This window comes from Rhagoletis pomonella, unplaced genomic scaffold, assembly GCF_013731165.1.
Source record: "Rhagoletis pomonella isolate Grant_MI unplaced genomic scaffold, Rhpom_1.0 Rhpom_scaffold_00002, whole genome shotgun sequence".
In the NCBI taxonomy this organism is placed as follows: domain Eukaryota; kingdom Metazoa; phylum Arthropoda; class Insecta; order Diptera; family Tephritidae; genus Rhagoletis; species Rhagoletis pomonella.
Genome location: NW_023458556.1, coordinates 56,679,597 through 56,698,284, shown reverse-complemented (window position 1 = coordinate 56,698,284; position 18,688 = coordinate 56,679,597). Strand labels below are relative to the sequence as shown.

The following is an 18,688-nucleotide window of genomic DNA, read 5'->3' as shown; positions in this document are numbered from 1 at the left end:
TGTCTGTCCGTCCGTCTGTCCGTCCGTCCGTGTACACGATAACTCGAGCAAAAATTGAGATATCTCAACGAAATTTGGTATCTAGGTTTCCCTTAATCCAAGGTAGGTTGGTATTGAAAATGGGCGAAATCGGACTTTAACCACGCCCACTTCCCATATAACGGTAATTTCCAGAAATACGAAAACTGCGATATTTTAGTAACTACTGAAGATAATTCACTCAAAATTGATATTTACAATAAGTTTTAGACGAAAAACAAGAATATTATAAATTTTTGGAAAATGGGCGTAGCCACGCCCACTTATGGTTACATGTGTATATCTTGGTAACCGCTGCACCAATTTCTTCCAAACTTCGCACAGTTGTTGGCCTTGGTACAACATAAAAACTCGCCGAAACTTTTAAAAGTCGGACAATAACCACGCCCACATCCCATATAACGGTAATTTAGAGAAATACAAAATCTTCGATAAATCAGTAAATATTGAAGCTAATTTATTCAAAATTGATGCTTGCAACAATTCTTTACCAAGAAATACGTTTATGGTAAAATTTTGGAAAATGGGCGTGGCACCGCCCACTTATGATCACATATATGTATATCGGTAACCATGTATATCGGTAACCATTGTACCAAACTCGGTGTGGTTATTGTGCTTGCCACATATAAGCAAAACGTTGAAAATTATTGAAATCGGACTAAAATAACGGCCGCTTCTCATATAACGGTAAATTTCAGAAATGCTTGAAACTTCAATATTTCGAAATTGAAACACCCCGGCTTACCATCTAGCGGAAGGTTTCGGAAAGGTGAAAAAACATATATTTAATACTTGCGCCGGGTATTTAATGTTCGGCTCCGCCCGAACTTAGACTTTCTTACTTGTTTTATCTGGACTAAACGTTACATATGTAATTTTATTGTATGTAAGCCATTTTTTTTTGCGTTAGTAACATACTTTTTTTCTTTTAATTACACTGAATTAGCTAAAACAACCCAAAAAAACGCCGAAACACATTGTCTATGACTAGGAACGATTGTTACTCATACGCCATGTACAAACTATGTAGTATGCGTTAATGTTATCATATGTACTATATTTCTGTGGAAATTATTAATCATTTTCATTTGACCATTTACAACTTTATTTATCAATCGATTTCAATTTTCTTTGTTGATAGCTTGATGTTTTTGTAAAATAATAGACTAATCAAAAGAATTTACAAAAAACCTTAAACTTTCAAGCAATATATGTATAGGTAGATAATTTTAGAGCAAATGTCCGCCTATAAAGAAGTTAATATGTGCCTTTGATCATTTTATACATGCATATGTAAATGAGAGCGATTTTTTGGAGAGTTGTGTAGAGAATGAAGTTGCAAGATTTTACCAGAATTTTTCTTCTGGTAAAATCATGAAAATACTCAAGCGATAAGCTGTTTCACGTTTTTACAGAAAAAATGCTTTTTTTGTTCCCGAAATTTTTGATTGTTACTTTTTACTCTCACTGCAGTGAGTAAGTTTGCTGTTTGACATTTTTACAGAATTTTACACGAAAAGTATTGGGTCATATGTGGGTAATGTGTTCTTGAACTTTACAATGTCTCAGTACCACGCTCCATTAAACTCATAGAATTTTAATTTTAGCCTTGTTCTTGCTTCCGTGTTAACGAAAACAAAATACTGTGCGGCACAAAACTATGTGGTTTTTCATCTTTGCCACGCGCTACCCGTGAAAATTTTAGCTTATGTACATACATACATACATATGTACATATATATAACTATGTGTAGTTTTAAGGTCATGGAAGCGTTTTATGTTTGATGAGTGTGTTGCCAATTTATTTTTAGACATTGATAAAAAAACAAAATCACAAAATCTTTTACGCAGACAGTTAAATATAAAATTATTAAATAACCACACATACTTTGGCAATCAAAAGTGAGTGCAGGGTGTTTTTTGTTTAATATTTGCAATGTTTTTCAAAATTTTTATGTTATTTTTTTTTATAAAAATATGGCTAACACTTTATACTGAAAAATTCCACCAATTTTCGTCAAAACTTTGGCCTTTTTAATCTGAATTTTAAGAAAAATTTTGAGCACCTATGCAGACAGATCGGTTTTTTAATTTTAGTGAAACAAGATCAAGTTTTAAGCGGCTAAAGAATCGCGTTGATTTTTAATGAATTTTTGCGGTTTTATGCATATATATAACAAGTGCAATTTGTAAAATATAGCGTTAATTTTTTTAATTTTGCTTGCAAACGGTCATACGCATTTTATTCTACGAAAAATTCCCTTTTATATGGTAAAAAGTGCAAAAAGTCGTCGGCAATAAAAAAAAAAACTTTAAAAATCAACGCGATTTTTTAGCCACTTAAAACTCGATCTTGTTTCACTAGAATTAAAAAACCGATCTAATGATATTTATATTTTCTAAATTAAGTCTATAAGTTTAGCACTTTACCTAACCAGTGCCACATATGTAAATCCACATTTCAAGCTTCGTACAAAAATTATGAAAATTCAACAAATTTTAACAATTGCACCCAAAAATTTTAAACTTTTTAGTACGCAGCTTTGTAGCTCATTAAATTTAAGCAGCGTAAAGTGCAAATTTCAAGACGCTAGAAAATCGCGTTTATTTTTAATAATTTTTTTTTGCTGATGGTGCTAGGCATTTTCTCCCATACAAACGAAATTGTGGAGAAAATACAGCAAAAAAAAAACAAATTATTAAAAATTAGGGCTGTGCGATTAATTGAATACTCAAAATTTTAATTAATCATAAAGTAAATGACTCAATTATTCGATTAATTGGAAATTATGATTACTCAAAAGTTCAGTTACTCGAGAAATCAAGATTTTTGATTAACCAAAAAAAAAAAAATATTTGAGTAATTTGATAATGATTAATCAACATTTCGAGTAAAATGAGTAATCAACATTTCAACTCTTTACATATGTATAAAGTAATTAAAGTTCCTTGATACTTTGAAAACAACGTTTCTGTTTTCAAAAATTAAAACGAAAAATTTTTTTTCATGAACAGAATGTAAAAAAGAAAATAAGCATTTTCCAAAGCAAACTCTTTTAACGAGCAAAATTATTTTTTTTGAGTAATCATATTTCAAGTAACTCGATTAATCATCGTTTTGAGTAATCAAAATCTTGATTACTCGAGTAATTGATTAACCGAATAATTGATTAACCAACTTGATCGAGTAATCGAATAATCGCACAGCCCTATTAAAAATCAAAAAACTACATACCCAACATTTTTTTTCTAAAAATTCTGAACAAAAAGCTTAAAATTTTTGGGTGCAATTGATAGTATGTTGAATTTTCATAATTTTTGCACGAAGTTTGATATGTGGTTTTTTTGTGGCGCTGGTTAAGTAAAGTGCTACACTTTTATAACCAAAATTTAAACATTAAATAAGCAAAAGGAAAATAGCCAAAACTAGTCAAAATGTCACTTGACTTAATCAGCTGACCACAAGGGTACATAAATTGCTTAATTATTCCACTAAGAGGAGCCATATTTTGATATTTTTTGTTCTTTTTTTTAATACCGTAGTGTCACTTTTAGTTCAATTTCATTACACATTTTTTATTCATATAGTTCTGTACTATACAGGGGGTCCTGACCACCCGCCCACCCTCTCTAAAATGGAGGGAAATGCTTTTAATTGAAAAACTTGATGATTGGTCTTTTTTTTTTGTTTTCCAATGAAAACATTTCGTCATTTTTAGAAGTCCAGAACGATTTGAAGTTCGAAAGTCATTCCGAGAAAAAAAAAATCAAACAAAAGTTACGTATTTTTAAACTCAGAATGCGAATCAGTAGTAAAAACATGCATGTAGGTATGCGTAGTTAAAAAAAAAAAGGGCTTCCGCTCAGTTTAACCCACTTCCGCTCGAAACCGGAAGTCAGTAATATCACCAAAAGTAAACCATCCCTGATTGAGTAGGTCATATTTTTACGTTTTACAAATAAAAAAAAGTTCCCTCCATTTTAGAGCGGTGTATGGGTGGTCTTGGACACTGTTTAAATATCCTATTACACATGCCAACAAAAATGGAAAAAATTTGGTGCGGAAAATGTTAAAGCTTTTTTTGATCGACTTTTTGGTGCTGATTAAAAATCCGCAAGTAAAAAGTTTGCATCAACTCCAGATTTTGAGAGAAATTAGGTCAAATTGTCCAAAAATCGCGTTTTTTGCAATGTTTGAGAAGCTCTAAAAAGGAAAAAAAATGTTATAGAACCTTCCATTTAGGCTTAAATTAAGGCTTGAGCTTTCGACTACAATCCCTGAAAATTTGGCAACCCCAAATACATTTTTTTTACGTTACCTTATTATGCGTTTTTTTACTTTAAACGACAATTTCTATATTCATAAGTACATATATTAAGCTGTTTTTTTTTAATATTTGTATGAATAAGAAAAAAAAATCAGTTAAAATACTAAGATTCTTTATTTTTTTAACCCAATTTATTTGCATGTTAGCTAAAAAAGAAGCAGGAATTACAAAAGCAAATGCTTCTCCATACATTTCATGAACAGACAAAAGAGCTGGAATTGCGACACAAAATGCAACTGGAACAAAAATACCAGGTGAGTTCCAAACAAATGTTACAAAAGTTTTCTCTCCGCTCATAAAACAATGAATAAAATGCTTCCTCAAACATTCATAAGTATGTATGTATTTATATTTATACCTTCTTTGCTGGAAGAGCATCGTAACTAAAATACCAAAAACTTGTTATGCATTTTCCTTTAAATGCCATTACTTTTTGGCTATATTTGCTAAGCCTTATCACACATAATTCATAGACATCGTTATTATATTTTTTCCCACAACATAAAAGAAGGGCATGCATTTTTGTTTACTTAACTCAAAATAATTTCTTTTAGCATATACATAAGTACTTATACATTAGCAAATATTAATGTGAAATTATAAGTTCTTGCTGTACATATGTCCATACACTGCCGGAACAAAGTATTGGCACAGAAAATTTTTCACAATATATGCAACAGTTTCTATTCTAATATTTTTCCGCCAATTTTGTATAAAAATATGGTTCATTCTACAACAAAAAATCTAAAAATATAATTTATAAATTTTATGAAAAACTCGCGAAAATTCAGCAAATTTGTATGCAAATTTTCAACTTTTTAATCAGATTTTTTAGAATTTATTTGAGTATGTAGATTTGTTATCATTAGATCAATTTTATTATAATATAGTACAACTTTTAAATAGCTAGGAACTACCGTTGCTTTTTGGCAATTTTTTCAAGCAGTCTCCATACAAAAATTTTTTTTCGAAAATACTTTATATTGGAAATATGCAAAACACCTTGAACAAAAAAAAATCTCAAAAATCAATGCGATTTTTGACTTACTCCGAACTTGCATTTTTTGACTAGAATGGGCTGAAAAACTGCATACTCAAAAAATTCTGAAAAATGTGATTAAAAAGTTGAAAATTTATTTTAGGAATCAATTTTTTATGTTTTCTGTTGTAGAAAGAACCATATTTTCATACAAAATTGGCGAAAAAATAGTAGAATAAATATTTTTGCATATGTTCTGAAAAATTTGCTGTGCCAATACTTCGTTCCAGCAGTGTATGTACATGTGCAATCTCGCACACAATCTTCACTCTGCTCTATTCCTAACAATCCATTAATCGAAGCACCTTAAGGAAGGCTTGGTTGGCGCCAACAAAATGTAGATAATCGCTAAAATTGCGTTATTGTTTGTCATAGTAATCGTTTGAAAAATAAATGTACCCAAATATCTTATTGCTCATGTTCGACTAGACATTCGCAGATAATTGATCATAGTTAGTATTTTCGATACGATAACATGCTGAAGACGCTTCAAATATTTTCCATTTCATTCGATATGTATAATATCTAATAATAACTATTTGTAGCAGCTGGATTTTGACTTAACTTTGTTTCCTTCTTCTGCTCCATTTAAAAAAGAAGAAATTACCTTTCATACTTTATTTAAAACCCACGAAAATTCTGATTTTTGAGATTCACTGATTTTAACACAAAGCGTATTATGCACTTTAATTTTAATACTTACTAAGTATTAGGATTAGTGCAATGTACATTAGGGTGGGGATTTTTCTAAATGGAAACAAAGACTTTTGGAACTGCCTCAAAGCCCATGTATTTTATGTGGCGAAAAAAGCACATTTTCGTAGAAATGGTATAGAATTCTTGAAAATTTATATTTTCCGAACGTAAGCTTCTGTTTCTCTTTAAGAGGCTTCCAGTAATAATACCCAATTGTTTATTTAACCGTTTTTTAGCATCAACTATTTTTAATAGGTCCTCTAAAAACGCCAAAAAAGTAATGGTAAAAAAGCAATTGGTTACATTTATAAGTAGCCTTCCTGTTCTACTATAATTTCATGCTTTTTTCATATGTCAACAGTCTCATATGCCTGCAGTCCCATCTGCAAAGTAGTTAGAGTGCTGACCAATGCCTCGAGTGCAGCTTGGCTGCCACTACGCACAAGTTAGCTGCTGCATCGGCAACTATTTTCCAAAACGTAGCCCATGGCTTTGGGCATTGCAAATACCTCGGCTTATAATACCGAGGCATGTTCCTCAAGAGAAAATTGAAACTTATCCCCATTATTTTCGATATATGTAGACACCAGTTCCTGATCCATTGTCACTCTTTCAGCCAACAATAAAGATTCGACAATATTAAGGCCGGGTTCAGTGTTGGCCTTTACCAAGGATTCCGATACAGGAACTCAACATTATAGAATCTACTCAACAAAATATGTGGTGGCGTACTATCCTAAGCATCGAAAAAAGACTTGTGCCAAGATCTCTGTAATCAGCCATCTGCGCCTTGCCCCACTCAGTATCATACCAGCATCCATTTATTTTAGGTATGCCGGTTGTAGAGAAGTTTGGCTACCAGATTTTCACAGATTCTATGCAATAGCGACCGGCCTTCAGTAGAAAAACACCTCCTCACAATCGTATTGGCTCCACCATGGTAGTAGTCTCCTCAAATATGTAATGCCATCGGTGACACAAATGTTAACTTTAGTCTGGTCAAAACTAAACCACTGTATTAGCCTCTTTTTGTCAACTTTTACCCTTTACTTGATTGCACTTGGAAGTTGGGGATTTATTTACGAACCTCCGAGTGTATTTCTGACTTGAAAAAGAGCTTCTCATAAAAATACAATCGCTGTGCGGAGTCGGCATAAAACTGTAGATCTCTTCCCTTTGTTTGACAACACGCGCACGCCACAAATCGGAGGAGAAGCTCGCCAAACACTAACATATATATAAGCGCCAATCTATTATTTTATTAAACCTAATCTTAAAATTAATTTCTCCTGTAGTAATCCAATTTGTATACTAAGTGCAAAAACTTTCTAGTGAGTAGTGAAAGCGTTTCCCAATTTTGCAAAAACTTATAAGTGGCAATTATGCTTAGAGTGGCAAACTCGGTCTAGGTCCTTTAATAAAAGTGTAAATGTCTCTTAAAAGAGCAGTTGGCCGTAATCTTATTTGTACTACTTAATGGAATATTTGAAAATTTCCATTACTTTTTTATACAAAGATTTTGGATTCATACGAAAACAAGAAACAGGCCAAATAATTTTGAATCTATAAAACCAGTTTTATCAAAAAAGCTATCAGTAAGATATCTGTACATATGTACATTAGACCGTACCACCATACAAGCAAAGAATTTTTGTAAGGCAATTAATTAATTGGCCGAACCAAGATATTGCCTTTTTACATTTTTCGTGCTACCCTACTTTCGGCCATACAGGGTGTATTCGAGCTGCAATTAATGCGGCAATGTTACTTTTTATGAAAGAGTATAACGTTCTACGCGAAAACTTGGGTGACTCTGCCTACATCAAGGGTTTGAGCAACAAAATTTTGAAAATAAGTTACTCATTATTGGCCAATCAAAAGAAACATAAAAAGTTTTACTGCACAATTTCTGCAACATTTCAGAAGATTTTGAGCTGAGCATCAGCAACATATCATCAAGAAACCAACAAGGCTGCAGTGTTTCGAACACACCCAACATTTTTTAATTAAATAGTTTTACTGTAATAATCGAAATTCTTCCTTACCAAAAGTTTAATGATTTTTAAAAAATAAGTGCTCCAAGAAAATTACTTTAAAAGGTTGTCATCCTCTGCTATAAAATTTGCAAAAACTGCACTTAGCACCTTTTCACTCTAAGCTAGCGATAAGCAATCGTACCTCGTATTTCAATGATCCATATATAATAATATGCATGTACTATGTAGCTATAATAAAATCACGAAACTAAAAAATTTCAGTTCAAAATAATCGTTTGATTGAGATTCAAAAATTGCAAAAAAAAACCAAAACCAAAACCAAAACTTTTTCGAACTTATTGTAATTATGTAGTTTGCGGTGCATTCACATGGCGCTTTCCAGGAACTACGAGAACAAAGACTTTCCACTGCCGCAGAAGAGCAGCAACAAAGAGAACGGCGCGAGCGTGACGTAATCAAGCGGAAGGAAAACTGCAGTGCCAATGCCAGTCCCGAAGTCAAGCAAATTTTAAACGTAAGTAAATGAAATGTTATTACCATATAAATAGCTCTATGATATACATACTTTCAATTATTTGATGGTTTTCATTATTACAGAACTTTCTAATTAACCGCAAACAAGCGGCCTCCTCCAATGGCATAACAACCACGTCACCTTACAGAAATAGGTAAATTTTTCATGCTCCAGCGCTGTGCTCTGAAACTAACCATGTCACTCAAATCTTTCTGTTACATTGATTGCTTTTTATTTATTTTTTTTTTTTTCTCTTAATAGAGGTGTTGTGAAAAGCTCATCCGGTGAATCGTTACCAGCTGGTTCTCTAACAAGTTCCCATCCATATAAAATACCGCAACCACCATCTTCATTTTTGAAATATGAATCCGACTTTCCACTACGCAAAACAGGCAAGTGTTTTTTTAATTTAATATGATACTCGTATCAGCTTGCTTAAATTCAGTCACAAATGCGTATTTATGTATGTATGTAAATCTAAATCGGCCACTGATTTTGAAGTTCTTTAAGCCAAATGCATTTGAAATTAGTTGAAATCATATGCAGAATTGGTCAATTAACTAATCTGATCTAATAAAAGAAGTACCTACTGATTTAATTCCTTTTAAAGTGGTTGATTTTCCGACTGGGTTAATAAAACCTTACTTTTTCCATGCTACATACATACATACATAAATACGCGCAATATAATAATTTTTACTGCTTAAAAATAATAATAAAATAAATGAAGCAATAAATCCCTGCATGAATACAAGAACGTTTTTGTTAAAATTACCAACATTATGTTTACTATTTGATTAAATGAGTTAATTTTTTGTTGTAATTGAAATGTTTGAAATAATACCGAAATAACGAAAACTATCATATTGTTTTATATAATATACAAGACTATACATACTTATAGAGAAATATGTACATATAGTGCAGGTGAGAAATTTTATTGAGCAATAGTTAAAGTCATAAGTCGAATATATGGCCGTTTGCACAGTGGGGTTAACGCCCTGTTCGGAAATGCATCAATGCAAAGCATCAGGCTCTTTTATTTCTTAGCAATAATTGATGGAAATGTCCAATATTAGTTGCGCAAATTGGGAATTTTAGTTTAGAAATAAAAAAAAAAACGGATGCTTCTTTGCATTAACGCAGGGGGTAACTCACATTCGGCTGTTAATTTTCATTTCCTGTACAGAAAAACGGTCCTTACCTACTGCCGGTTTCACGAAAGCAATTTAAGAGAAAAATTATTATTTTTTTATTTGCTGTCGGTTTCCATATTAAAAATTCAAACAAAAATATAATTTTTCACTTAAATTGTTTTCGTGAAACTGGTATTACCAACATAAATATGTTTAAAAGGTTCGGAATTTCTTAAAACTTGCTACGCCTCTTACATAAACTTTCTATTGATTAGCTACTCGATGAAAACTACCTTACTCACCTAACTCACCTACTCACCTTAAGGGGGTTCAAAAGTGTTTTTTCCTCAAATTCCTCCCTGGGGGATTTGGGTATACTATGCATTTAAAGTTATTTATAAAGTCTGATTTGGGGTTTCTTCACTTTTAATTTTCACAAGTAATCGGCAAAGGCGCTCTAGGAATGTATATATCAAATACATAAGTTTTTTTTTATAAGTATGTATGTATGAATATACATATGTATGTATATATAGGAAACAATATGTATCTATGTGAGCTAATAAAACTAAAAAAAGCATTGTTGTTTCATATGTATGTTATGTTCTACTACCATTCATTGAAGGATTCAAAGAAACTCTAAAAATAATTACATATTTTACTTATTAGATATTCACAACAAATGTCGTATTGATGTATGTATGTCGTAAACATTAAATGGTTACATTAATGTTTAGAGGACTTGAAACCACAATCAACTATTTTTTAAAGGCGTGACAATTTAGATGACTTTTAGGCTACCTCAAGAACCCTCGATATATATTTTTAGTTGCTTAAAGTTTACGACATACAGCAATACGACAATGTCGTAAACATTGTTGGGAATATCTCATATAAGGCATTAATTTATGCTTTTTTATTTCAAACAATTTATATTAAATTTTGCTTCCAATTACTAATAAGGTTGATTAGGCAAAGACTAAGGCACAAATAAAACAAATATGGTGAATTTTGCATTTATTTAGACCATCGTAGCGCTAAAACGCTTATATATTTTTTCTTTAAAAACTTAATACCTTAGATGCCATTTAGACTGGGTTCTACCGAGTTAACATAAAAGATAAAGTATTTCCTAAACATATAACTAAAATGTTTAGTAAGAATTGTTATTGGTTTCGAGATTATTTTGTCACAAAGTTATATCGTCGATGTTTTTGCAATATCGCCCATCGACCAGTTGCAAAACCGCCTAAATCGCCGTTGTGGCAAAAATTAGATTTGGTAACCCTGAACTCCAGGCATCGAGATTTATGCATAAAACTATTAAAATCGTTATTAAAACAACAGATTTGTAAAATAATAGCTAGAGAAAATACAAGGCAATGAATTCAAAGAATAAACCGTTTTTTCGCTCTCCTGTAAAATTTGAGTGCCATAAGATAGGCGGTTTTGCAATTGGGCGATGGGCGGTTTTGCAAAAACATCGACGATATGGTACATGTAAGAAGGGAGGTGGTTATGACGAGTTAGATAAGCAGTAAGCAACTTGAAGTTGGCACTTTTCAAAAGATGTATGCCTTTTATAGCCAAAAAATATCGATAAAGTGTAAGCCCGTCTAAGGACTCCTAACACTCTCCAGTACTTACTGCATTATAAGTTTACCAATTAACCGGTTCTGCTGCCAAAATGGATGAGCCTTTCCTAGCCATTTCGTCAGCGACTTCGTTACCTTCAATCCTGCAGTGTTCTCGTGCCCAGCAAACTGTTGCTGTGTTTCTTGCTACCAAGAGTTGAAGAGTGCCAAAGCACATCCTGATGAGTCCATAGGTTATCGTCCTGTTGAGTAGGTTCCTGCGGGCCGCATATTAAACTCTATTAAACTCTTTTTAAGGTTGATTATGACACAGATTGAGATTGCTTGTACTTCGGGCAGAAATACAATGGGTCCATAAACACCCGCATCCGGTCTGTGTACATATCTGTGATCGAATTGAGGTTAAATATTTGACCAAACCTCTCAATATGGTGTTTTGACCTGGAATTACCTTCCAAAGTAAATTTCTTTTATGAACGATTCAGTGAACCCCCATATCGTAGATCGGATGTTTTACCCAAAATACTGCTATGTTAGCTCTTCTCACGAAGGGTACCATCTGATTCAAATCACATTCGGATCCCCCTCAAGCTGCTGTTGTCTGGATAAAAATATGGAGTGGAGTTCAAACCAGGAGCGACTCTAGAGCCGCGGTGGAAGAAGTTCTCATTGTATTTGTTGCAGCAGTTTAAAATGAGTTGTTAAAGTCATTGTCAGGGACTTCCTTAATCATATTTTTTAATACATATCCTAATACAGTAGCCGCTCACAAATTGGAAATCTCAGAAATTCGAATCTTCCAGAAATTAAAATTAGAATTTGCAAAACATTTTTTTTTTTTTTTTGATCACAGGAAAACCTGTATTTTATTTGAATAAACTAAAACTTAAAAGGGGACTCACCAATTTATCTGTGCTACCCACTATTTTCAATTTAATACAACCATATATTTTTAATAAAAAAAAAAAAATACATGTTACATGTATTGCACTAGATTGTTACGTTTCGTTTTCTTGTTTTTATTAAATAAAATGATGTTCAAAAAAGAGTTCTATTGTAGTGCTCTTAAGTAAATTTAATCCATTTTTAATTCATATTCGCATAAAAAAAACTTCCAGAAATTAGAGTATTTCAGAAATCAGAATTACCGTAAACACAAAGTGGTTCCTTATTTTTGTTATTTATGGCCTTATAATATGGTTCTAATATGCGAGCATCTACTGTATTGATATTATTATCACTTCAAAATCATACAAAAACCAAATTGGAAAATAGACGTATTTAGAAAATTAAATTACCAATGGCATGACTAAGGGTTAAACATTAAATTAATTAAGCGGTCTTAAGTGTATGATATTTCTCGTTAGTTCTTTTTTTTTTAGTTAAGTCCTCTGAACAAAAGGAAAGCTTTTTCATTACTTTATTTTTACAATACTGAGAATTATTGCTCATGAGCACAAATGTAGCAGTTGTATATTGCTATCGAACTTCGTAGAAATTTAAGTAGCATAACAACAACAACAAAAAAAAAGAAAAATAAAATCAACTTTAGTATCTAAAAATAACCACTGGCAATAATATTCACATACAGCATCCGAACCAAATTTGCTGAAGCTACGTCTAAAGCAAAGCGTTATTGAGCGCAAGCAGAGGATCAGTGGTCCAGCTGGGTTACGTCGGCATGAGCGCATATTGCAGCGAAGGCAGCAGAAGCAAAATTCCGCTTTAACAAGTACGTATAATGCAAGGCTTTAACACTATTTATATATAGCATATATATGTAAACACGAAACAAGCAAAGCAGAGCAAAACAAGCGAAGACAAGACAAATTTAAGCATTTTTTTATTTATTAGGTGTAAAATCAAGGCAATGCAAATAAATTAAAATTATTAATAATAGAAATTTAAAAGGAATAGAAAATTACAAGAATTATGTACATACATATATGTACTTATGTATGTGGAATTAAAAAAATTTAATAATTTTAGTAGTACAAGGAATAAAGACAATTCATTTCGGAACAATCAGGGATTGATAAAAAAAAGCCCCATTGATTCTATTGCTGCTAGGTAGGCTAACTTTTCGAATCAAATTTGCTCGAGAACCGCTATTCTAGCGAAAAAAGTGACCCCATATTTTTTGTAGACAATTCCCTAAGCTTAAAACTCGGCAACCATAATTTTTTTGTAAAAGTAGACGTTAACCGTAGACCTAATACCGATTTTACATTATTTTACTTGAAACCTATTCCGTACCAGCTGTGAGCTTATTTCTGTTACTTGACAGTTTTACTACACTTAATCCGAGTAAACAGAACAGGATCAAGCCTGATATTTTCGCAAAAAAAAACCGTTTATTGTGACCTTTCACACCGCGTAACATATCTAGGCGTAATCGAATCTTTTGGCATGTTGTTTGAAGCCACAAAAAAAAGGTCCATATAAAAATCCAGCATTTCCCTAATTCCGAGTCCGGCTTTCCGAGTTTTGTCTTTATTCCCTGGACTATAAAGAATTTCAACATACTTACTTTTAAACTATTCTCAACCACAATTGCTTCGCTCTGGATTCTGGTTTGTTAACAAATGATGAACGATTTTTGCTATGTGTATGTAGGTATTTACTATAAATTATTGCTGCATACCATTAACAGAATGAAAGCTTATATGTTTTCCTCGAAATATGACTTGAATGCTTGCTAATTTGTTTTGTAATGCTTTGAATGTGTTTAATGCTTCAGAGGATTCTTTTATATTTTCATATTACTAATGAAATAAAATAAAACCCCTTTAAAAGTATGTATATAGATATATGTATGTACATATGTATGTATAAAATATTTGACATATCTACATTTTACACACATACATATATCTACATATATATAATACCGCACAGCTTAATATGAGTCCTTTAGGACACACAAAAAAAAAAAACTCAAATAATTGGTCAATTTAATTCTCAATCAACAGATTGCAGCAGCACACCAGATTCTGGACCAAACTCACCACCTTCGTCCACACTCTCTTCTGGCGTTGTGGGTAGTCGCGGCTCACCTACTAGTGCACCCATTCAAGAAGAAAACGAGGAAAGTAGTCAATATCAGCCCGGCCAGCGCAGTAGTATAAATGATCTCTCGCTGTTTAGCTCACCCTCGATGCCAAATATTCCGCTTGGCGGACCTCATTTGGCAAGCCATGCACATGCTCAAGCCAACAACTATGCTGTGCTGGCCGCTATGCGACAACATGTACCTACTCTAGCCGCTCCTACATACTACAGTCCACTGGCGATGCCATTCGCTCGTCACCAACCGCCACCGCCACCGCCACCATCTTCATCGCATACTACTGTGATAGCGGCTGCCCTGCCACCCGCCCCTTCGCCAGTAGTGCGTTCTGCATCGGCTACGTCCACCTCATCGTCACAAGCTTCTTTGGCCAGTGATGTTATACCACCTATTGCGCATGCCGCTTCAACACTCCTAACTGCAGGTGGCGCTAGCGCACACAGTCACGCTGTCCTAGGCTCTAGTAGTCTACATCCAGGCGCACCAATGGTCGGTGTTTCACCGTCGATGTATGGCCAGCCCATTACTGATGCCCAAGTGGCACACGCCCACCTAAATAAGCAAGGACATCGACCATTGGGACGTACTCAATCGGCTCCTCTACCGCTGGGTCACCCGATGCTCACCGGAACTGGACAGATCGGCGTGGGGCAAACGCACTATGAGAACAGTGATGTGAGTATCGATATTGATTTCGATAACTTATCGGTAGATTTGTTGATAATTTATCGGTCGATTTATAGATAAATATTTCGATATTGATCGCAATTTCACGTACGAAGATGATGAAAACAAGAACGGAAATAATCAGTAGCAAAGAACTCTCGATTGCACTCACATAAAGATGTAAGCGAAATTTTTTTTCAAAATTTTGTTTTTGAGGCAGAAATGTTCCTAGAGCATTTCTGCATCAAAAATGATATTTTGGAAAAAATGTCGCTTACATCTTTTTAGCGGTTAGGACTCGATATATTTTGTTGTAATTTAATAGATTTATATTTTTCGAGTTTAACCAATAAAAATTAGAAATATTAATGTTTTTTCCCTTCCAATAATTAGGTTATTTTTTTAAATATCGAGATTTTTTTTTATTAATGAATTCAGAATTTTTGGCAATTTGCATTAAAAGCCGAAAATCGTGTATATAATTTAGAATTGAATTTTTGCTAAAACAGCCAACAGTATTAGTTAAAAATACCCATAAAGAGGCTAATTAAATCAGAAAAACTTATGTTATTTCGAAGTTAACGCTTGTAATGCGCGCCAACTAGAGTCCGACCGATTAATCGGTGTCGGCATCGGCTTATATCGGCCAAAAACTGGGCATCGGCATCGGACTCTTAGTCGATTCATTTTCCTTTTTTCGCACTTCATTCCATGTTATTTATTTTTACCTTTTTTAATTTCTTAAAATCTTAAAATATTAATGCATCTGAGTCCTTCTGCCATAAATTTGTTCTCATGTTTCGTTTTTATGATGTACGGTGGCGAGAATGTAAATAGGGAAGACACATTTTAGCAAGTTTTGGCTATTTTTCTTTGTTTAAAAAATGTATATTATATATTTTTTTTTTATGGAGAAAATCAGCAACACTGTCTACAAAAAAGTTGTCAAAAATCCACGGTAAAAATTTGCACTTCGTATAAAAAAATTGAATGGGCTATAAAGTTGCATACTTAGAATGTCTCTAGAAAATCTAATAAAAACGCTGTGAAATTTTGCTAATTTTTGTACAAAGTTTGAAATTTTTACTTACACGTCTTTTTTTTAATGGGCTACACTTTCAAAAAAAGTAATAAACATTAAATAAACGAAAGGGAAATAACCAAAGAATGCTAAAATGTTTCTTCCGTATTTATATTTTCGTCACTGTATGTATTGTTATGATTATCCTTGAATTAATCGCTGAATTCCTAAATCTTTCGGGTTCTTTTCATTGGATTGTTAAATTATTTACGTTACAACAATACTTTCATTTATTTTACATTGAATGAGAAAAAGACTATGGAACAAAGTATTGCAACGATATATATAAGCGATATACTATTTTTTAAAACATATTTATGTATGTACACAAATAAGTGAATAGATTCTTGGATGATTATTGTTTTTGTAATGTTACTTAGTTTTTCTTTTGTTACTATTAGAATTTATTAAAAGCATGTGTTCTTGAATGAATTTATATTCTGGTAGTTTTTTTTAAGGAATTGGAATCGGCCAAAAATTGGGAATCGGTCGGACTCTATCGCAAACGCTATGCAAAATTATAGAAATTATTTTCTCGAAAAATTTTCGGGATGGATTTTTTTTTTGTAGCATAGTACCTAATACCTACCAAAATCGCTGGTTAGTTTTTTAAGGAGAAACCACACAGATCTGAGTAATTAAAGACCCGATGATATGCTTATATTGCAATTTTTAACGATTTTGATGAAAAAAAAACAGAAATTTATAAATTTGAAATTAAATTTTTACTAGAAAAACCGACTTTATTATTTAAAAATACACCTAAAGCGCAGAGACCCAAATAATAATTATTTCATGGTGGAGTTTTAAAAAGTCATTCAAATTTTCGTAAGAATTATAAAAGTTTTTTGATAATAATTATGCGTGAGAAAAATTTTTTTAAGTCATCGATACCTATTATTTTAAGACTTATATAATAGAAGTATTTTCATAATAGTTATCTGCGAGATAAATATTTTTAAGTCTTCAAAGACTTTTATTTTGAGACTTGTATTATAAAAGTCGTCATAATAATTATGAGTGCGAAAAAATTTGGTAGATAGTCCCGAGCGGGTCCCAAACCAAGCCCCAACTGGTCCCAAACTACTCCCCAATTAGTCGCGAACTGGTACCCACCTAGCCTGGTCCCCAACTAATGCTGAAAGTCTTTTAAGACTTAAAAATTTTTTCGCGCTCATAATAATTATGAAAAGACTTTTACAATATAAGTCTTAAAATAAAAGTCTTTGAAGACTTAAAAATTATGATCTCTCTGATAATTATTATGAAAGGACTTTTATAATATAAGTCCTTGAATAATAATTATGGATGACTCGAAAAATATTTATCTTAATATAATAATTACACTGGTTTACAGAAAATATGTTTTATGGATGCCACTATCCAATTCCCACGTAGAATTCCTCGGTGATTCTGCAAATCGAGATCATATTTTTCTATGGATAACTTTTCGAGATATATGCAATTTACCGTTACTCAGCTTTAAAAAATAGGGGTTTCACTTAATCACGTATATCTTTCGAACCAATTGAATAATCGTAATGCAAAATACGGGAAGTGATAGAAAATGAAATTCTCCATAAACTGTATATATATCAATTTTCGATAGCCCTGATAGTTACTGAGAAATTAATTAATCATTTCTGACACATCTTGTATTCAATGCAAACACTCTAACTACTCAGGTGTACGCGGCGTATGAGTAACACTCTTTTCTGCTGATATTTCATACAAAAGATCCTTGCGCATTTTCATTTGACCATTTTGACTTTTTCCCTGTTAAAGTTTGAATTTTTTGAATTTTTTCATCAAAAAACAAAAAAATCGGGAATGATTAATTAATCTATATACGGTTTATGGAGAATTTTATTTTCTATCATTTTCCGTACCTTGTATTACGATTATTTAATTGCTTTGTAACATATACCTGATTAATTGGAACTACTATTTTTTTAAGCTGAATAACGGTAAATTGCAAATATTTCATAAACGTATCCCTACAAAAAAAAAAATTAGCTCGATTTTCGGAATCGACGTGCGATTTTACATACAAATTGGATAGTGGCATCTGGCATCAGTGTAATTGACTGACTTTTATTATTTTTCTTATAATAGTTATGTCTCTGCTAAAAAGACTAACTTAATCAGAAAGACTTATGTAATTTCGAACTATGTGGGGACGTTACTTTTTTGCAGGCTGAACAACAGGCACACATGTTGGTTACGCAGAAAATACGCCAAACATTGATCAATCGTAGTAGCGCTAATAGAGAACCACAACTAAAAGAGGAAGAAGATGCGGCCGAAGTTATTGATCTGACGGATAAAAAGAAGCCACCAAAAACCGTCATTACAAGTATTGTACCCACGTGTACCTCACAAAATCTGCCAGAAACGACAAATGTTCCGTTGGGCGCATGCTTGCCCAACACGCCGAGTAAGTTGCGCGATCAGGAGTATCTGCAACAACAACGGGAACTGCTGTACAGACAGGCATTACAAGTACGTACCTACATAGATATGT

The 18,688-nt window shown here is 32.7% G+C and overlaps 1 protein-coding gene across 5 annotated transcripts in view; it reads left to right on the top strand.

The window, feature by feature from the left end:
- Positions 1 to 18,688, top strand: part of LOC118733847 (histone deacetylase 4) — a 70,821-nt gene that overhangs the window by 47,328 nt on the left and 4,805 nt on the right. For 4 of the 5 annotated variants that reach the window (XM_036463430.1, XM_036463432.1, XM_036463431.1 and 1 more), the window contains 7 exons: positions 4,517 to 4,624; positions 8,455 to 8,616; positions 8,700 to 8,770; positions 8,878 to 9,008; positions 12,939 to 13,079; positions 14,320 to 15,092; positions 18,361 to 18,666. In XM_036463430.1, the coding sequence (XP_036319323.1) occupies positions 4,517 to 4,624; positions 8,455 to 8,616; positions 8,700 to 8,770; positions 8,878 to 9,008; positions 12,939 to 13,079; positions 14,320 to 15,092; positions 18,361 to 18,666 (1,692 nt within the window). The remainder of the gene's footprint in view (positions 1 to 4,516; positions 4,625 to 8,454; positions 8,617 to 8,699; positions 8,771 to 8,877; positions 9,009 to 12,938; positions 13,080 to 14,319; positions 15,093 to 18,360; positions 18,667 to 18,688) is intronic. The other variant, XM_036463433.1, reaches the window with a different exon arrangement.